We start from the raw sequence: 17,380 nt of genomic DNA on the forward strand, positions 1-17,380 counted from the left end.
TTCAGCACTGTTCCCATCAATTTTGGCAATTTTTAGGCCCTCTGCAGACCGCCGAGGGGGAGCCGCCTGAAAAATGCTTGAGTTTCCCATAGACTTACATTGGTCTCGTTGCTCGGGTCGAGCACCCGAGTATTCCAATGTGCTCAACCCAAGCAACGAGTATCCGAGCATTTTAGTGCTCGCTCATCACTACTGAAGAGTTGTGGAGAGCTCTGAAAGAGCAGGCAGATCTGTGGCTCACACCGCTGAACCTACAGCCAGGCATGGTCGTGTGTGACAATGGCCGGAACCTGGTGGCGGCTCTGAGACGAGGCGAGCTCACACACGTACCTGGCCCATGTGCTTAACCTCGTGGTTCAACAGTTTCTCAAATCCTACCCGGAGCTGCCGGATCTGCTTGTTAAAGTACGCCGCCTGCGTGCCCATTTTAGAAAGTCACCTACAGCCCCTTGCAGTTCTCCGGGTGGTGTGTGGGGGGCAGGAAAATGCTCGAGTTTCCCATTGTCTTACATTGGGTCATTGCGCGGGTCGAGCACCCGAGCATTACCACTTGCTCGACCCGAGCATTTTAGTGCTCACTCATGACTAGTAATGAGCACATCCGAGCACCATGATACTTGAGTGATAACAGAGCATCACCGAGCATGTTAGCTCATCCCTAATAAGGTGACAAGCAACCACATGATCTCTCCACTGCAATTGGATGAATATAACTGCAATTGGGTGAATATAAACAACTAACAATGAGTATATCAGTCATGGATAGTTCAATGACAGTTCAGAACTCAATAGTGAGGTTCAAGTGACATCAGTCCTTAATTTTATAAGAAGGTGTTAAATTTTTAAACATATCCATATGATTCTCTTAGAAATTGAAATTGATGAAAAATTCAAGAGAGTAGAAAAACTCAGTACCATCTTTATCAGATTCAAAGGAAAAACTTTAAAGTAGTTTTTGACAAAGCAGCTGCTGATTCTACCTGCATCAAAATTATGGGCAGAAGAACAGGTTTAAGTGAATAGTTTTATTTATTTATTTTTTAAATTTTCAGTAACTGTTGGAAACTTCTAGCATCATACTGTGTTGAGGGCTGTGGAGGAATAATACTATGTGTGGGCCATTATACTGTTCCTGGCTGTGCAGGTCATTATATTTTGTCGAAGTCTGCGGGTTATTTTTTATGGAAGTAAGAAGGAGAATGAAAGAAGAAGAAGAAGAAGATTTAGCTCTTCACGAAAGTCATGGTCTCTCATAAGGCTCTTAGGGAAAATGAATTTCCTACCCTTGCAACAGACCATGGTACATGAGTAGTTGCAGCAAGTCAGGACTGTATTACACTATAAACAAGATCACTAAATCGTGAGCTATGATCCTCACATCCTCACATCCTCACCTGCGGTCCCACACTGGTTTGCTCCTGCCTTGTCCCCTGGCCCCCTCCTTGAGCGTCCCTTGGTGACTTCATCGGTGAGTGTATCTTACACTATGGATTATATCTACTCTGGCCCCATTAGGGGGAAAAATGGGATATGTATCCACCATTACTTGAAGTACTGATATCCTTCTATAGATACCTCTCCTATCTTGTCATTCATTAGCATATGCTATTTTGGGTCGCTCTTCCCTCTCCCCCTTTTCACACTATCCTGCTACACTGGTTAGCTGTGGATAGCTGCTACGTGCTTCCGTGGTTCTATATCGTCTCCCTATTTGCATTTATTTACTATATATGTAATATTATGTATTTATACTTCTACTAATAAAGTCTTTTTTATATGCTGTATACTCAGTTTTCTCTTGTGTTTTTACACTTATCTTGAGTAAGCAATCTTTTGTGCGACTATGGAGTGTGAGTCGTGGCTCTTCCGCACTCCATACTCGTGATCTTCATTATGCTGGCCGAAGTGTTTATTATAGAAATAGCACTTGTATAATTATCTCTGGTCCATGTGAGTGCATAAAAGAAGCCCAAAGAGGTGAGGAGAATATATCAGTTTATATAAAGTTTATTTCATAAATATAGTCAATCATTGAATACTAGAGATGAGCAAATATTCCAATATTCAGTTGGGTAACGTTCGCCGAATTTGCAAACATTCGCCGATTTTTTCGTCGAACATTACCAAATGCCATAAGATTCAATGGGTGGCAAAAAAAAAAAACGCATACATAACACCTTCAAACGGGCCCAAAAGCTGCCAAAAACAAATTAGGGGTAGACACCAGAAAAGTGCCATCAATTGACCCAGAGTACAAGTACTATAATTATTATAGAGACATTTATTCCGTTGCGCTTTACATGTGAAAAGGTGTCATCGGCTGCTACAAGAGGAGAGAGGACTCTGCCCACGAGGGCGCACAAACAAACTATCTACAAGGGATGAGTGAGGATACAGTAGGTCAGGGTACAGCTAGTCGTGCAGCGGTATGCTGGAGCGAGGGTTACCGCAGATTCTATGCTTGTCACAAGAAGTGGGTCTTCAGCTTCCATTTCAAGGTTTCCACGGTAGGTGACAGTCTGATGTGTTGGGGTACAAAGTTACACAGTAGGGGAGATGCACGGGACAAATCTGTTGAGAGCCTAAATGAAGGGAATCTTCCAGGAGCTCACAACTGAGCAGATTAACCTCTGAGCACCGATTAATATGAAGGCGAAAGGCTTCTGAGTGCAGGAGTGGGAGGAATCAGACGCTGAGGTCTTCTGGCTCTGCTCTGTGATGGCAAACCCATGACACCTTGCAAGCTTCAGCACAGTGTTCACAAGATAGACAGCAGCGATTGTCGGTCTCCTAGACAACGAGCTAACTCCTTTATGATGATAAAAGACAACATCTCCCTAGCTTGTTACTGGTACTTTTCTGTGGAATGAGCTCATCTCCAACCAGCCTGGAATATTTCCAGTGAATTATGGCACGACATGGTGCAGATGCAGTGTACCCGGTATCAGAAGCGAAGCCATCTACAATTTCCTTTTCAGGAATTTTATTTGGTAGACTGAGTGGCTGCCCATATGTTAGTTTCTCACAAAGGAGCTGAAGACACTGAGTGGCAGTAGGTGCAAGTTTCTCCAGCATGTTAGATATCAGAGCCGGGAGAACAGAGAGGGAAGCACGGTGACCCAGTAGTTAGCACTTCAGCGCTGGAGTCCTGGGTTCAAATATACCAAGGACGACATCTGAAAGTAGTTTGCATGTTCTCCCTGAGTTTTTGGGGGTTTCCCCCAGGTTCTCGGGTTTCCTCCTCAGTAGAAAAGCAGCCATACAGGAGTGTTCACAATTCAAAAAATTAGGGCCTGACACCACCATTTCCGTGGCCAACAGATTGGAGATGGTGGAGCTCAACCTCTTAGCTTTGTCAAGTGTTGGAGGAAACAATCTTTTATGTGACCACAACTATGGTACCTTGGGTTGGCTGGTTGCTGAGAGAGCAGAGTACGGTGAACCGGACTAACTGCTGGACCGTGAGTGAGATGCAGGCGGAGATGTTACAATAGATTGATAAAGTTGTGGTGTGCTCGTTTTCTGAGATCGATCAAAAAACAGCAGGCATGCCCGCTTCCGTTACAGCTGAAGGGATCTCACTCAACCTGACTGGAGCGGGTAAAGAACCGGAGGTTCTGCAGTGGGAGATCTGCATGACAATACTTGGCACAGTAACAGAGGAGGAGGAAGAAGCAGCAGATGCGGTTGATGGGGCAGCTGATGGTTGTTGAGATCCGCATTTGTTTGCACATGTAGTAGTAAAATTATTGCACTTTTTTCCTCTGAGTTTATCGCAAAGTTTGCAGATAAAATGAGTTGGCTCATCCTTTGCTGTGACAAAAAAGGCCCAGGTTAGTCAACCCTTGCTGCCCCTGCGAGCTGCAGACCCGCAACCGCTGCTGGCCACAGCCACAGTTGTGGCTAAGGATGCAGTGCTCCTCCTGCTTGCATCACTCCATGTCTGCACCGTAGGGTGAAACGTAACCTCCTCATCTTCCTCCTCCCCCACCTCCTCAGATGAGCTACTCGGCTGTGTGACTCTGGGTTCACACCAAGTAGGATCTTAAACCTCGTCATCATCTAATGTGTTATCCCATTCTTCACCCTCAGAGTGACCCTTCTCTTGTTGCCCTGACAACACAGTCCGCATGAGCCTCAATTATCTGAGTCTCATCAGAATCACCTCCCTCCCCAATGGTTAACGTCTGGTGACGAGGGTCAGGAACCTGCTCAGACCCCACTCTGCCCTGCCTTGAATCCAACCTAAAAAAATTTTGGGCATCGGTGCAGATGCTTTCCTCCTCTTTTTGACTATGTGAATATTTGGCGTACACCTCTGATGCCCATGGTATAGAATGGGGGAACAATCCTACAGACTCGACCATCTGTGGTTCGCTACGGTCAGTTGGGCAGTTGTGACAAGGGGGGGGGGGGACATGGGTAATTGGGGTGCCACCTCTGTTGACTGTACTGTGTGTGATGATGAGGTGGTGGAAGATGAAAAAAGGCCACATAAAGCAGCGCTTGCCATCCACTGGAGCACCTACTCTTTCTGGCCCTTATCAACAAGGTGTATCGCTGTGCGGCTGCCAAAGAAAGGGATTGGAGTAGCCCATCCAGTAACCAAAGTGGTCAGTTGTCTTTGGATAGGACATGATGGTGTTGGTTCACTAGTGTTTTCACTAACATTACCACCTACCCCACGTATACCTTGAACACCAAGCCTATTCCCCCTTCCACCGCAACCTCTCCACACTATTAGCAAAATAAAATTAGATGTTTTACTCTCCACCAGTTCTGTACACAACTGAATTTCAGCGACACTAACTGACAAGATGAAATATTGTTATAATCTGCAACAAGAACAAGAACTAAGGAAAGATAGGGGAAGGCTGTCCCTACAGTAAGACTAAGCTGAATCCCTACGATGTAGCGGGCTGCCTGTTCCTAGTGAACAGACCCGCCTTAGTCCTCGGCTAGTCTGAACGGAGACCTATAGCATAAGGGGAGGGGTCCCTAAAAGAACTAAGGACTGGGACAAAAATGGGACACCTCCTAAACAGAGAAGTTGTTGCAGAAAACAAAAAGACAAACTGACAAAAAGGTACTAAAGGTCCCAGAAGGACCAAACGAACTGACAGAGAAAGGCACCGAAGCACCTGGCTAGAGAAACCGTCAAACACTGAAGTCCAGCACAGCCAAAAGGGCGGAGCTGGAATATAAAGGCAGATGGTCACGTGACCGCAAAACACTACATGGAAAAAACTAACAGGAGGGTTCTAACAAATATGGCTTGCAGTATCACATAAGTAACAGAAAAAAATAGATTTTTGCACTCTACATGAGCTCTGCATACAGCTGAATTTCACCGCCACAAAATGACAAGGTGACATGACGTACTGAATCACGTTCGTCAGAAAAAAAAAAATTTGTTTACGCTTGTTAGCAACAGAAAAAAAAAATTGTTTGTTTACTCAGTCTACACACAGTTTAATTTCACCACCACAAAAGGACTAGGTGGCTTATGGCAGAATGTATCACGTTTGTCAAAGAGTAAAATATATTTTTTTACTCTGGTTAGCAACAGAAAAATAGATTTTTTTTACTGTGCATATAGCCGAATTTAACCCCCACAAAATGACAAGGTGGGCTAGTAGGGCTTGCTGTAGCACATTAGAAAGTGAAAAAAATAGATTTTTTAAGGGATACTCGTGCATGGAGCACAATAGAATCAGTGCACAATAGAGTTCTATTGCATGGTCCCTGCTGTCTTTGTGTGGACCTCAGTAACGGCACAAGAAAAAAAATCTGCTGGAAGGTCGATTTCACACACAGGACACTAGTTATCTAAACTATCTGACTTAGAAGCAACCGGCTATCTAGCTAAAATCTCTCAGTCAGCAGCAGCGTCTGTGACTTGTTATAATCAGAAAATAGCGCTGACACAACATGTCCGCTCTTTATATAGAGAGGACATGCGATTTCAACAGCCAATGGGACAAGCCCTTGTGTCTGGACAGAGTGGATGACTCCTGCGCCCTGATTGTGGCTAGCCACGATTTGCACAAAGTTAGGAACAAAAAATTGATTACAGGCACGGCGCTGCTCTCAGCTCTCCCCAACCCCTCCCTTCATCCAACACGTTCACCCACTCATCATACACCACCAGTATGCTAGCCAAAGTGTTACAAACACTTTAGTTGCAATGCAATAATTTTCCCGCACTTTCACAGAATGTTACAGATTTTTTTTAAAAATTCTCGTGTTTCTAATCACAAATGTGCCATATTTGTGCCGAATTTGACATTTGCAATCGTTTTTCGAACATATTCGCTCATCACTATTAGTCACCAGACATTGCTGGTGTAAATTCATAGCATAAGCTGGGTAAAAATAGATAAGGCTGGATAGAGAAAATGTGGCGCTCAGCTGATCCCTCTAACGAGCTTATCCAACCGTATGACCCAAGGTATGGTCGCTATATAGCTTTTGCTGCTGATATTTATGGTCTCCAATAACTACTTTAGGACATTATCTATATCCAGCCTTATCTATTTTTACCCAGTTTATGCTAGGATTTTACAGCAGCAATGTCTGGTGACTAATACCCCTTATCTTACTAGTTAGGGGTAGTCTACTAGCATATGCTTGATTAGGGCGACTATTATCCCCTACAAGAGTTATTGTCCTACAGTGAAACTATATTGTAGACCATTTCATATGTATCTATACTTTATGCCATTTCTATCTGACCATATATATACACACATACATATATATATAGTACAGACCAAAAGTTTGGACACACCTCATTTAAAGATTTTTCTGCATGTTCATGACTATGAAAACTGTACATTCACACTGAAGGCATCAAAACTATGAATTAACGCATGTGGAATTATATACTTAACAAAAAAGTGTGAAACAACTGAAAATATGTCTTATATTCTAGGTTCTTTTGCTTTGATGACTGCTTTGCACACTCTTGGCATTCTCTTGATGAGATTCAAGAGGTAGTCACCGGAAATGGTTTTCACTTCACAGGTGTGCCCTGTCAGGTTTAATAAGTGGGATTTCTTGCCTTATAAATGGGGTTGGGATCATCAGTTGTGATGTGCAGAAGTCTGGTGGATACACAGCTGATAGTCCTACTGAATAGACTGTTAGAATTTGTATTATGGCAAGAAAAAAGCAGCTAAGTAAAGAAAAACGAGTGGCCATCATTACTTTAAGAAATGGAGGTCAGTCAGTCCGAAAAATTGGGCAAATTTTGAAAGTGTCCACAAGTGCAGTTGCAAAATCCATCAAGTGCTACAAAGAAACTGGCTCACATGAGAACCGCCCCAGGAAAGGAAGAACAAGAGTCACCTCTGCTTCTGAGGATAAGTTTATCCGAGTCACCAGCCTCAGAAATTGCAGGTTAACAGCAGCTCAGATTAGAGACCAGGTCAATGTCACACAGAGTTCTAGCAGCAGACACATCTCTTCAACAACTGTTAAGAGGAGACTTTGTGCAGCCGGCCTTCATGGTAAAATAGCTGCCAGGAAACCACTGCTAAGGACATGCAACAAGCAGAAGAGACTTGTTTGGGCTAAAGAACACAAGGAATCGACATTAGACCAGTGGAAATCTGTGCTTTGGTCTGATGAGTCCAAATTTGAGATCTTTGGTTCCAACCACCGTGTCTTTGTGCGATGCAGAAAAGGTGAACGGATGGACTCTACGTGCCTGGTTCCCACCGTGAAGCATGGAGGAGGAGGTGTGATAGTGTGGGGGTGCTTTGCTGGTGACACTGTTGGGGATTTATTCAAAATTGAAGGCATCCTGAACCAGCATGGATGCCACAGCATCTTGCAGCAGCATGCTATTCCATCCGGTGTAACATCCCTGGCGGCGTGCTTGCATGGTGCACCACCTCCCACCATGCAAGACCGCAATCTTACCCATCAGTCCAGCCTGCAAACCGTGCTACAGTTCATGCTGTGTGCATGTCTCTTGACTGTCTGCTTAGGGCGACGGCCCGGTTACTTCCTGATTCTTATAGCTGCTGTGGGTGCACCTCTAATGCGTCTCCAGCCTATTGCTGTGAGCCACTGGATATTTAAACCCCCTCTACCCAGAATGAGGTGCCTGAGCAACACTAACATTCAGTGTGATCCTTGACTCTGAAGTTGCCAGATCCAGTTCTACTTCTTGTCTGTTTCCTCCATTCTGGGGGCTGTATACCCAGACCTGCTTTCTGTGACTTCTAGTGTGTTTCCGCCACTCTGGGGGCCGTATACCCAGGCTCGTTCCTGTATCTTGTTGCAGTATCAGTTCCTGTCTGAACTGTCTCTTAGCCTGTTACCTGTTTTGTCTCTATGTCCGTACCCTCCCTTTTCCTGCAGTGTCTGAACCTGCACCTAACTCCAACTCATTGTCTCTGTACTTCTGTTTGTGAGTTTTGTGTCCACTCGCTACTTCATAGGGAGTACCTTGTGTGTATCTGTTTCTGCTTGTCTCTTTTCCCTTCCTCCGTATCTTACTGTATTTTCCAGTCTGTTCCATGTGAACAGAGCCCTGTCCTCTCTGCCTCATCCACCGCACCTGCGGTTTCGCTCCGATCTGTCTTGCCCACCGCTCCAGCGGTTTCTCTCTGCTCTGACTTGCCCACCGCTCCGGCGGCTTCTCTCTGCTCTGACTTGCCCACTGCTCCTGCGGTTTCTCTCTGCTCTGCCTTACCCACCGCTCCGGCGGCTTCCCTCTGCTCTGCCTTACCCACCGCTCTGGCGGCTTCTCCCTGCTCTGACTTGCTCACCGCTCCAGCGGTTTCTCTCTGCTCTGCCTTGCTCACCGCTCCGGTGGTTCCCCTCTGCTCTGCCTTGCTCACTGCTCCGGCGGTTCCCCTCTGCTCTGCCTTATCCACCGCTCTGGTGGCTTCTCCCTGCTCTGACTTGCTCACCGCTCCAGCGGTTTCTCTCTGCTCTGCCTTGCTCACCGCTCCGGTGGTTCCCCTCTGCTCTGCCTTGCTCACCGCACCTGCAGTTCCGCTCTGCTCTGCCTTGTCCTCCGCTCCGGTGGTTTTGCTTTACTCTACTTGTCTACCGCATCCGCGGCTCTGTTCCTGTCTCCCAGCCTGTACTGGACTCTATCCAGCCTGCACTCCAACCTTGCCAGTACCCTCCTGTCTGCACACCAGCCGTGCTTGCCAGTACCCTCCTGTCTGCACACCAGCCATGCTTGCCAGTACCCTCCTGTCTGCACACCAGCCGTGCTTACCAGTACCCCCCTGTCTGCATACCAGCCGTTCCTGCTAATACCCACCTGTCTGTATGCCAGCCTAACCTGCCTGTTCCTGCATTCCAGGGTGTGGGTCAACAGCTGTGACCAGGTTCTGACCTGGAGTAGCACCTGGTCCCTCTGCTCGGTTCCTCCTTGGTTCACGGAGTCGATAGCCGCCGTGCGACCTTGGTCGGATTGGGTAGATGCTTAGTTACGCCCCTCCAGGCACTCCTCGGTTCATGGTACAGTGAACACTAATCACATCACGCCAGTCAGTCCGGGCGCGAGCGTAACATCCGGTTTGCGTTTAGTTGGACCATCATTTATTTTTCAACAGGACAATGACCCCAAACACACCTCCAGGCTGTGTAAGGGCTATTTGACCAAGAAGGAGAGTGATGGGGTGCTACGCCAGATGACCTGGCCTCCACAGTCACCAGACCTGAACCCAATCGAGATGGTTTGGGGTGAGCTGGACCGCAGAGTGAAGGCAAAAGGGCCAACAAGTGCTAACCATCACTGGGAACTCCTTTAAGATTGTTGGAAGACCATTTCCGGTGACTACCTCTTGAAGCTCATCAAGAGAATGCCAAGAGTGTGCAAAGCAGTCATTAAAGCAAAAGGTGGTTACTTTGAAGAACCTAGAATATAAGACATACTTTCAGTTGTTTCACACTTTTTTGTTAAGTATATAATTCCACATGTGTTAATTCATAGTTTTGATGGCTTCAGTGTGACTGTACAATTTTCATAGTCATGAAAATACAGAAAAATCTTTAAATGAGAAGGTGTGTCCAAACTTTTGGTCTGTACTGTACCTCCCCTTCAGGTGAATGATCACATGACTGTGACATCATCACAGGTCCTGTGAGCTCAGAAGAGATATATATCCGGCTGGTTTTGAAACACAGGGAGGCAAGAGACCTGATTCCTGTGTCTGGGACCATTGGCCCTGGAAAGCACGAGGCCTGGAGGCCACACCTGGTGAGGCTTAAACCACAGCTTTGGCAGAACAGCGCTGATGGAAGCAGTTAGACCCGGCAAAGGTAAAAATGGTGCTTGATTTGGACATTGATGTTGTTACCTTGCTGAAGACTGTATCTGAAGCCAAGCGGGCATAGCTGCCACTGGAAAGGCTCTAGGATATTACATGTGTAACATTCCTGCGAGCCTCTGAGATGGACTACGTTATAAGCAGTTTATGACGTGTAATAAACTGCTGGACTTTTAGATTACTGGAAAACGTTACATGTGTGCTTTAATTGATCCGGTGAAGTGAGTGCCCCTTAACATGATCAATAGCGCTACCTCACAATATATATATACTGTGTATAATATATATATATATATATATATATATATATATACACATACATACATACATACATACACACATACACACACACACACACATATACACACACACACACACACACACACACACACACACTGCTCAAAGAAATGAAGGGACCACACAAATACCACATCCTAGATCTGAATGAATGAAATATTCTCATTGAATACTTTGTTCTGTACAAAGCTGAATGTGCTGACAACAAAATCACACAAAAATCATCAATGGACATCAAATTTATTAACCAATGGAGGCCTGGATTTGGAGACACCCCCAAAATTAAAGTGGAAAAACACACTACAGGCTGATCCAACTTTGATGTAATGTCCTTAAAACAAGTCAAAATGAGGCTCAGTATTGTGTGTGGCCTCCACGTGCCTGTATGACCTCCAAGCAATGCCTGGGCATGCTCTTGATGAGGTTGCGGATGGTCTCCTGTGGGATCTCCTCCCAGACCTGGACTAAAGCATCCGCCAACTTCTGGACAGTCTGTGGTGCAATGTGACGTTGGTGGATGGAGCGAGACATGATGTCCCAGATGTGCTCAATCGGATTCAGGTCTGGGGAACGGGCGGGCCAGTCCATGGCTTCAATGCCTTCATCTTGCAGGAACTGCTGACACACTCCAGCCACATGAGGTCTGGCATTGTCCTGCATTAGGAAGAACCCAGGGCCAACCACACCAGCATATGGTCTCTCTCACAAGGGGCCTGAGGATCTCATTTCGGTACCTAATGGCAGTCAGGCTACCTCTGGCGAGCACATGGAGGGCTGTGCGGCCTCCCAAAGAAATGCCAACCCACACCATTACTGAGCCACTGCCAAACCGGTCATGCTGAAGGATGTTGCAGGCAGCAGATCACTCTCCACGGCATCTCCAGACTCTGTCATATCTGTCACATGTGCACAGTGTGAACCTGCTTTCATCTGTGAAGAGCACAGGGCGCCAGTGGCGACTTTGCCAATCTTGGTGTTCTGTGGCAAATGCCAAGCGTCCTGCACTGTGTTGGGCTGTGAGCACAACCCCCATCTGTGGACGTTGGGCCCTCATACCAACCTCATGGAGTCAGTTTCTAACAGTTTGTGCAGACACATGCACATTTGTGGCCTGCTGGAGGACATTTTGCAGGGCTGTGGCAGTGCTCCACCTGTTCCTCCTTGCACAAAGGCGGAGGTAGCGGTCCTGCTGCTGGATTGTTGCCCTCCTACGGCCCCCTCCACGTCTCCTGGTGTACTGTCCTGTCTCCTGGTAGCGCCTCCAGCCTCTGGACACTACGCTGACAGACACAGCAAGCCTTCTTGCCACAGCTCGCATTGATGTGCCATCCTGGATGAGCTGCACTACCTGAGCAACTTCTGTGGGTTGTAGAGTCCATCTCATGCTACCACGAGTGTGAAAGCACAACCAACATTTAAAAGTGACCAAAACATCAGCCAGAAAGCATTGGTACTGAGTTGTGGTCTGTGTCCCCACATGCGGAACCACTCCTTTATTGAGGGTGTCTTGATAATTGCCAATAATTTCCATCTATTGTCTATTCCATTAGCACAACAGCATGTGAAATTGATTGTCAATCAGTGTTGCTTCCTAAGTGGACAGTTTGATTTCACAGAAGTTTGATTTACTTGGAGTTATATTCTGTTGTTTTAGGGTTCACTTTATTTTTTTGAGCAGTGTATTTTCGCAAGAGTATCATTAAAAAATGAATCCCAAAATTTGTTGTGCAATTCCTCCTGAGCACGCTGATACCCCATATTTGGGGGAAAACCACTGTTTGGGCACACGGCAGGGTTCGGAAGGGAAGGAGCGCCATTTGACTTTTTGAATGTAAAATTTGCTTGAATAATTAGCGGACGCCATGTTGCGTTTGGGGAGCCCCTGATGTGCCTAAACAGTGGAAACCCCCCCCCCAAGTGACTCCATTTTGGAAACTAGACCCCTCAAGGATTTTATCAAGGGGTATAGTGAACATTTTGAACCCAGAGGTATGACGGAATTTGATAACATTAGGTCATCATATTGAATAAGCTGTCATTAGTCTTGAGTGCAAGTGTTCGCTACTTGAGTTTGCATCTGGTACTCGGGATTGCACCAAGTATCCCGGGTGCTCAAGTGACATGCTCGAGTCCCCACCCCACATGTTTCACGGTTATTAGACACCCAAAAATAACCATGCAGGGATCGCTCGTGCATGGCAGACAATCCCCGCAAGGTTTTTTTTTGGCTGTATAACAGCTGCAAAACATTTGGGGTGGAGACTCGAGTATGTCACTCGAGCACCTGCTATACTCGGTGCATACACGAGCACCCGATGCAAACTCAAGTATCGAGCACTTGCACTTAACATTAGTCGCCTTATAGTAGTCATTTTTTTTTTTTCGTTACTTCTGCAATTGCATGCTGCATTCGGATTGCACGCACCCATAGAAGCCTATGGATGTGTGTGAAACACCGTGTTGCACTTGGATAACACCCGAGTGCAGTGCGATTCCCGACGACGCCAGCAACAGAGAAGATGGAGATATTGATTTCTCCATTCACTCCGCAGCTGTGCTGCGATTCTCTCTGTGCGAGAAGATCGCAGCATGGAGCACTGACACTCGGCTCCCACTCGCAGCAGAGCAGGAGCCGAATGTCACTAGCATATCGCATCCGATGTGATTCGCTAGTGGGACCCTGGCCTAAGATAGGTGGAGCCATGCATCAGGAGGAAAAAGTTATCAGAATCAGGGCACTTCTAAGAACCAGAAATAGTAAAGTAGACATGTAGTGTAGTATAATACAATGCTGCCAGGATCTAGGACCAAATATTACAGATAACATAAATTGGCCATGTGTCCATCGAGTATAAACCAACAGAAACAAAGCACATTTACTAGCGCAAAATATCATGTTTGCAGACAGCAAATGTGGCAATGCTTAGATCATATTAAATATATGTTATAACTGCAGAAAAATAACACATGGACCAAACATCCAAAAATCATACATTGATCTAGTGCGGTTAAGCAAAAATATACAAAACTGAACACGTGGTTCTTAGATACCAATATGATCAGAAAGTACAATGCGCACTGTCACTGCGAACTTCTTATTGAGAGACTAACCTTAAAGGTGCTGCGCCCACTGCGGAAGCAATAGCGCATAAGAAGGGGGAGCAACCCAGGTGCCATGGGGCACAGATGCTGCAAGGAAAAGCCCCACAGCACCAGGTCATACTACCCTTCAGGTAAAGCACCATAGCAACAAAAGGCTACCACACAGCATCAACACCAAGTGAAAGCAGCTAAAAAGAACTCACCCTCCACATGGTATCAGACGAAGAGCTGAGAGCAAAATAGGCAGAACTCCTCTTGCAGTCTCCTGCTAATTTAAATTCATATTAAATATAAACTTTTTTAAATAAAGATAAAACTTACTGTGATAGAAAATAGGGCTCTATGTCCAGTCTTCTCTTGTGAGTAAAGTATTCACCAATGCTTGAAAAATCATTTAGTGATGGCTCATTATTCTAAAAAAAAAAAAAGTGCATTTATATTGTTGGCTATATGAAAATGATAACTACTGCACAGTTACAATAATGGTGATTTATTATCTATATCTGGTGTTTTATTCAGACCATTTGCTGTCTGTCTTTCACAGTTTGGAAGAATTTTCTTTTTCTCATTCAAGAATAACTGATAAAACTCAAACCAAACTTTGATGAAATTCTGATAAAAAAAACTGATGAAACACAGGCCACTTTTTTGTATGAAAAAATAACGGACATCTGAATGAGATATTTCACCTTTTCCTTCTTTGTGAAGCAGAATCCTCTAGTTTGCATATCTCTCCTGTTCTCAAAATGTCAGCTAATGGAGGAACATATGACCAGGGCCGTCCATCAGCTTCCAACAATTGAGGAACATTGCACATGGGAAAGCTATCAATTGGAGAATTAACACAGCAAAAAAGGGCAACAGTATTTACCTGCCTAGGTCTTCAGAAGTAATGCAGGAAGCAGCAAACCCATATAAAAAAGATGTCAGCAACACAGATGCAAAATACTGATGAGACACCCACTCACAACCTACCAGTTCACTGAGGGGGTGATTGCTTAGTATTAAACTTGCACATAAAAAGGCTTGTATAGGGTGCTGGTCGCAGACAGGTAGTGCACAGAGTCTGGCTTACAGCCTATTAGTAATGCCCATACTATTAGGGCTCTTGCACGGGTCCGTATTTTCAGTACGTGTGGTGACAGTTTCCACACGTACCGGAGACACTGAGACACGAGACCCATTCAAATCAATGGGTCTGTGAACGTCAGTGTGTTTTCACGGACCGTGTGTCCGTGTGTTCCACACTCTGACATGTCCACTATTTTACTGATGCACGGTCCGCAAAATGTCTCACATGGATGACATCTGTGTGTCATCCGTGTGACATGTACCGGTGCCTGGGAATCAGCGCTACAGTTAGCATTGTTCCCAAGCGCCGGGTGCTGAATGTTGTCCACATCATTGTTCCCTGCTCGTGCTGTGATTAGCATGAGCAAGAGACAATATTGGGAGTAGTAGTGTCTGCTCCCACAGTGTCCATGTGTAAAAACAAGAATAAAATAATAAAATCCTTATATTCGCCTGTCCGGAAATGTCCCCCGCAGTAATCCATGCGACCGCTGACACAGAGGAACTGGGGAGAATGAGCCGCTCCTGAGTGACAGAACACCGCTCCTGAGCTCAGCGCAGATCCGGGGCTTGCTCGCTCCTCTGTGTCAGCCGTCACAATGATTACAGCGGGGGACATCTCCAGACAGGTGAATATAAGGATTTTATTATTTTATTCTGATTTTTACAGTCGGACACTGAGGGAGCAGATACTACTACTCTCATCATTGTCCCTGCTGGTGCTGATCGCAGTGTCAGCAGGGAACCATGATGAGGGCAGTGTTCAGCACACGGCGCTTGGGGAACAGCGCTAATGGTAGCGCTGATTCCGAAGTGCCGGTTCATGTGCTCCTGATGCGGCACACACAGATGCAACACGTAAAACACACATGGGACACGGATATCTCTGGTACCGATTTTTCCGGTACCGGAAATATACGGACGTGTGAAACCAGCCTTAGATTGGGGTCTTCACATTTCCAAGTCCCTACACTAAAATTAAAAGCAAAAACCATTGGTAGGTTTGGAGTGGTTGTCTCATCATTGTTTTGCACCTTTGTTGACAATATCTTTATAATATGGGTTTGCTGCATCCTGCATTATTTCCTGGGCAGGTAAATATTGTTGCACTTTTTTGCTGCTTTAATTATTGAATTTTTGGGGGAAATTTAATTCTTCTTTTTGTGGCTTTGCTTTTAACCCTTTGTTATTACAAGCACGCCACTAGGTTCAGATAAAGGCGAGACAGGTTACATGAATTCTTTGGAATCCTGGAGGAACCGTTACTCAGGGCGATCATAGACCATACACTGCAGCTTCTCTCAGGCACACAGGGGTATTGACCCTCACGCACAGACACGTAGGTTGTTTCATTTGCTGACCAGACTCACTTGACAAGAGTCCTCATAAACGGTGGAACAGTAGCCTTTAATAACTTGCACTAGCTGTGCGGCTTCTTAAGTCTTATGAGCAACAGGCTCCAGTGACAAACAGTACAGTTTTCTTAGCAGCACAGCAGTTCACAGTTTTCCCAGTAGTACAGGACAGCACAGTTCTAATGCAAAGGCAGATTAATGAACACAGCATTCCTTACAGCACAGTGAGATGGGGGGGGGTTGCTGAGGGAGATGATCCCTGCGATACTATTTCTTCCATTCCTTATCTTTCTACCTGACAATACTCTGCACTGATAGTTCAGGAACTTTACCTGACCTGTGCTTAGCTTCACTCCTGACTTGAATCCTTTTCACTTGCAGGGGCGCTTTTGTGAGATACAGAACTCACACACCACCTTTCTCTTCGTCTCCAGCCACACAGTAAACAACTTCCCCACAATCCCCCTGGGGCTCTGCTAAAACACTCCCCTTTTCCTGTGACTGTGTTAACCCCTCTAGTTGCTGGATGGTTCTGAAGCAAAACACTTCCTGTCTCCTGTGCTTGTGTTACTTATAATAGTTGCTGAATGCTTTTAAAGCAACAGCACTACTTCTGCATGTCACACTCTTCCCTCCTTTTTGAATGTCGTCCTTGACATTCGTCTTAATTGGTCAATCTGACTAATTCTGAGACAGTGGTGAAAGTTGGATAACTTTATATACAAATTGGCATTGTCAAATTGGTATAACGTTCTTAAACATTGATAACAACCTAGTCTTATGACCTTTTTCTTGTAGGATGCCTATAAGAAATAAACAATTAACACAATTAAAACAATCAGCATCTCTTCAGCTGGAGCTTTTCATATGTCTTCAACCAGCTCTCTTGCTCTCTATGGTTTAACAGTTCTTTGTTTCTACAAAGTCTTTTAAGGAAAATAAAAGCATGAAAACAAGTCTTTCCACCAGGCAACATCTTCCATACTGCCTCTCAGTGGTGAATAGCACTCAAGTGGGCTTACCTGGTCCACAGGCAGAAATACCCGTTTCCAGTCGACAGTCCATGGCACTTGACTCGGTTCACCAAGTGTCTCATACGTCAGCATCACGGACCTCCTCACTTCTCGAGTCGACATCCTCCTGGTGGGTTGTTCCTCAGAGACCACGGGTTCTTTGGTCACAGAAGTTTCTTCCCGCCGCACTCATTTCCCGTGCTTCCTCAGATGCTCTTGGAGCTGCCTCTGTAAGTTACTGTAC

General features: G+C 45.6%; 1 protein-coding gene across 2 annotated transcripts in view; it reads right to left on the reverse strand.

Moving 5' to 3' along the window:
• Nucleotides 1-17,380, reverse strand: part of LOC141161755 (uncharacterized) — a 1,209,981-nt gene that overhangs the window by 765,501 nt on the left and 427,100 nt on the right. For both annotated transcript variants that reach the window (XM_073647047.1, XM_073647037.1), the window contains exon 6: nucleotides 14,019-14,110. In XM_073647047.1, the coding sequence (XP_073503148.1) occupies nucleotides 14,019-14,110 (92 nt within the window). The remainder of the gene's footprint in view (nucleotides 1-14,018; nucleotides 14,111-17,380) is intronic.

This window comes from Phyllobates terribilis, unplaced genomic scaffold (assembly GCF_046119375.1).
Source record: "Phyllobates terribilis strain yellow unplaced genomic scaffold, ASM4611937v1 Scaffold_1__5_contigs__length_1240528914, whole genome shotgun sequence".
NCBI classification, from domain to species: domain Eukaryota; kingdom Metazoa; phylum Chordata; class Amphibia; order Anura; family Dendrobatidae; genus Phyllobates; species Phyllobates terribilis.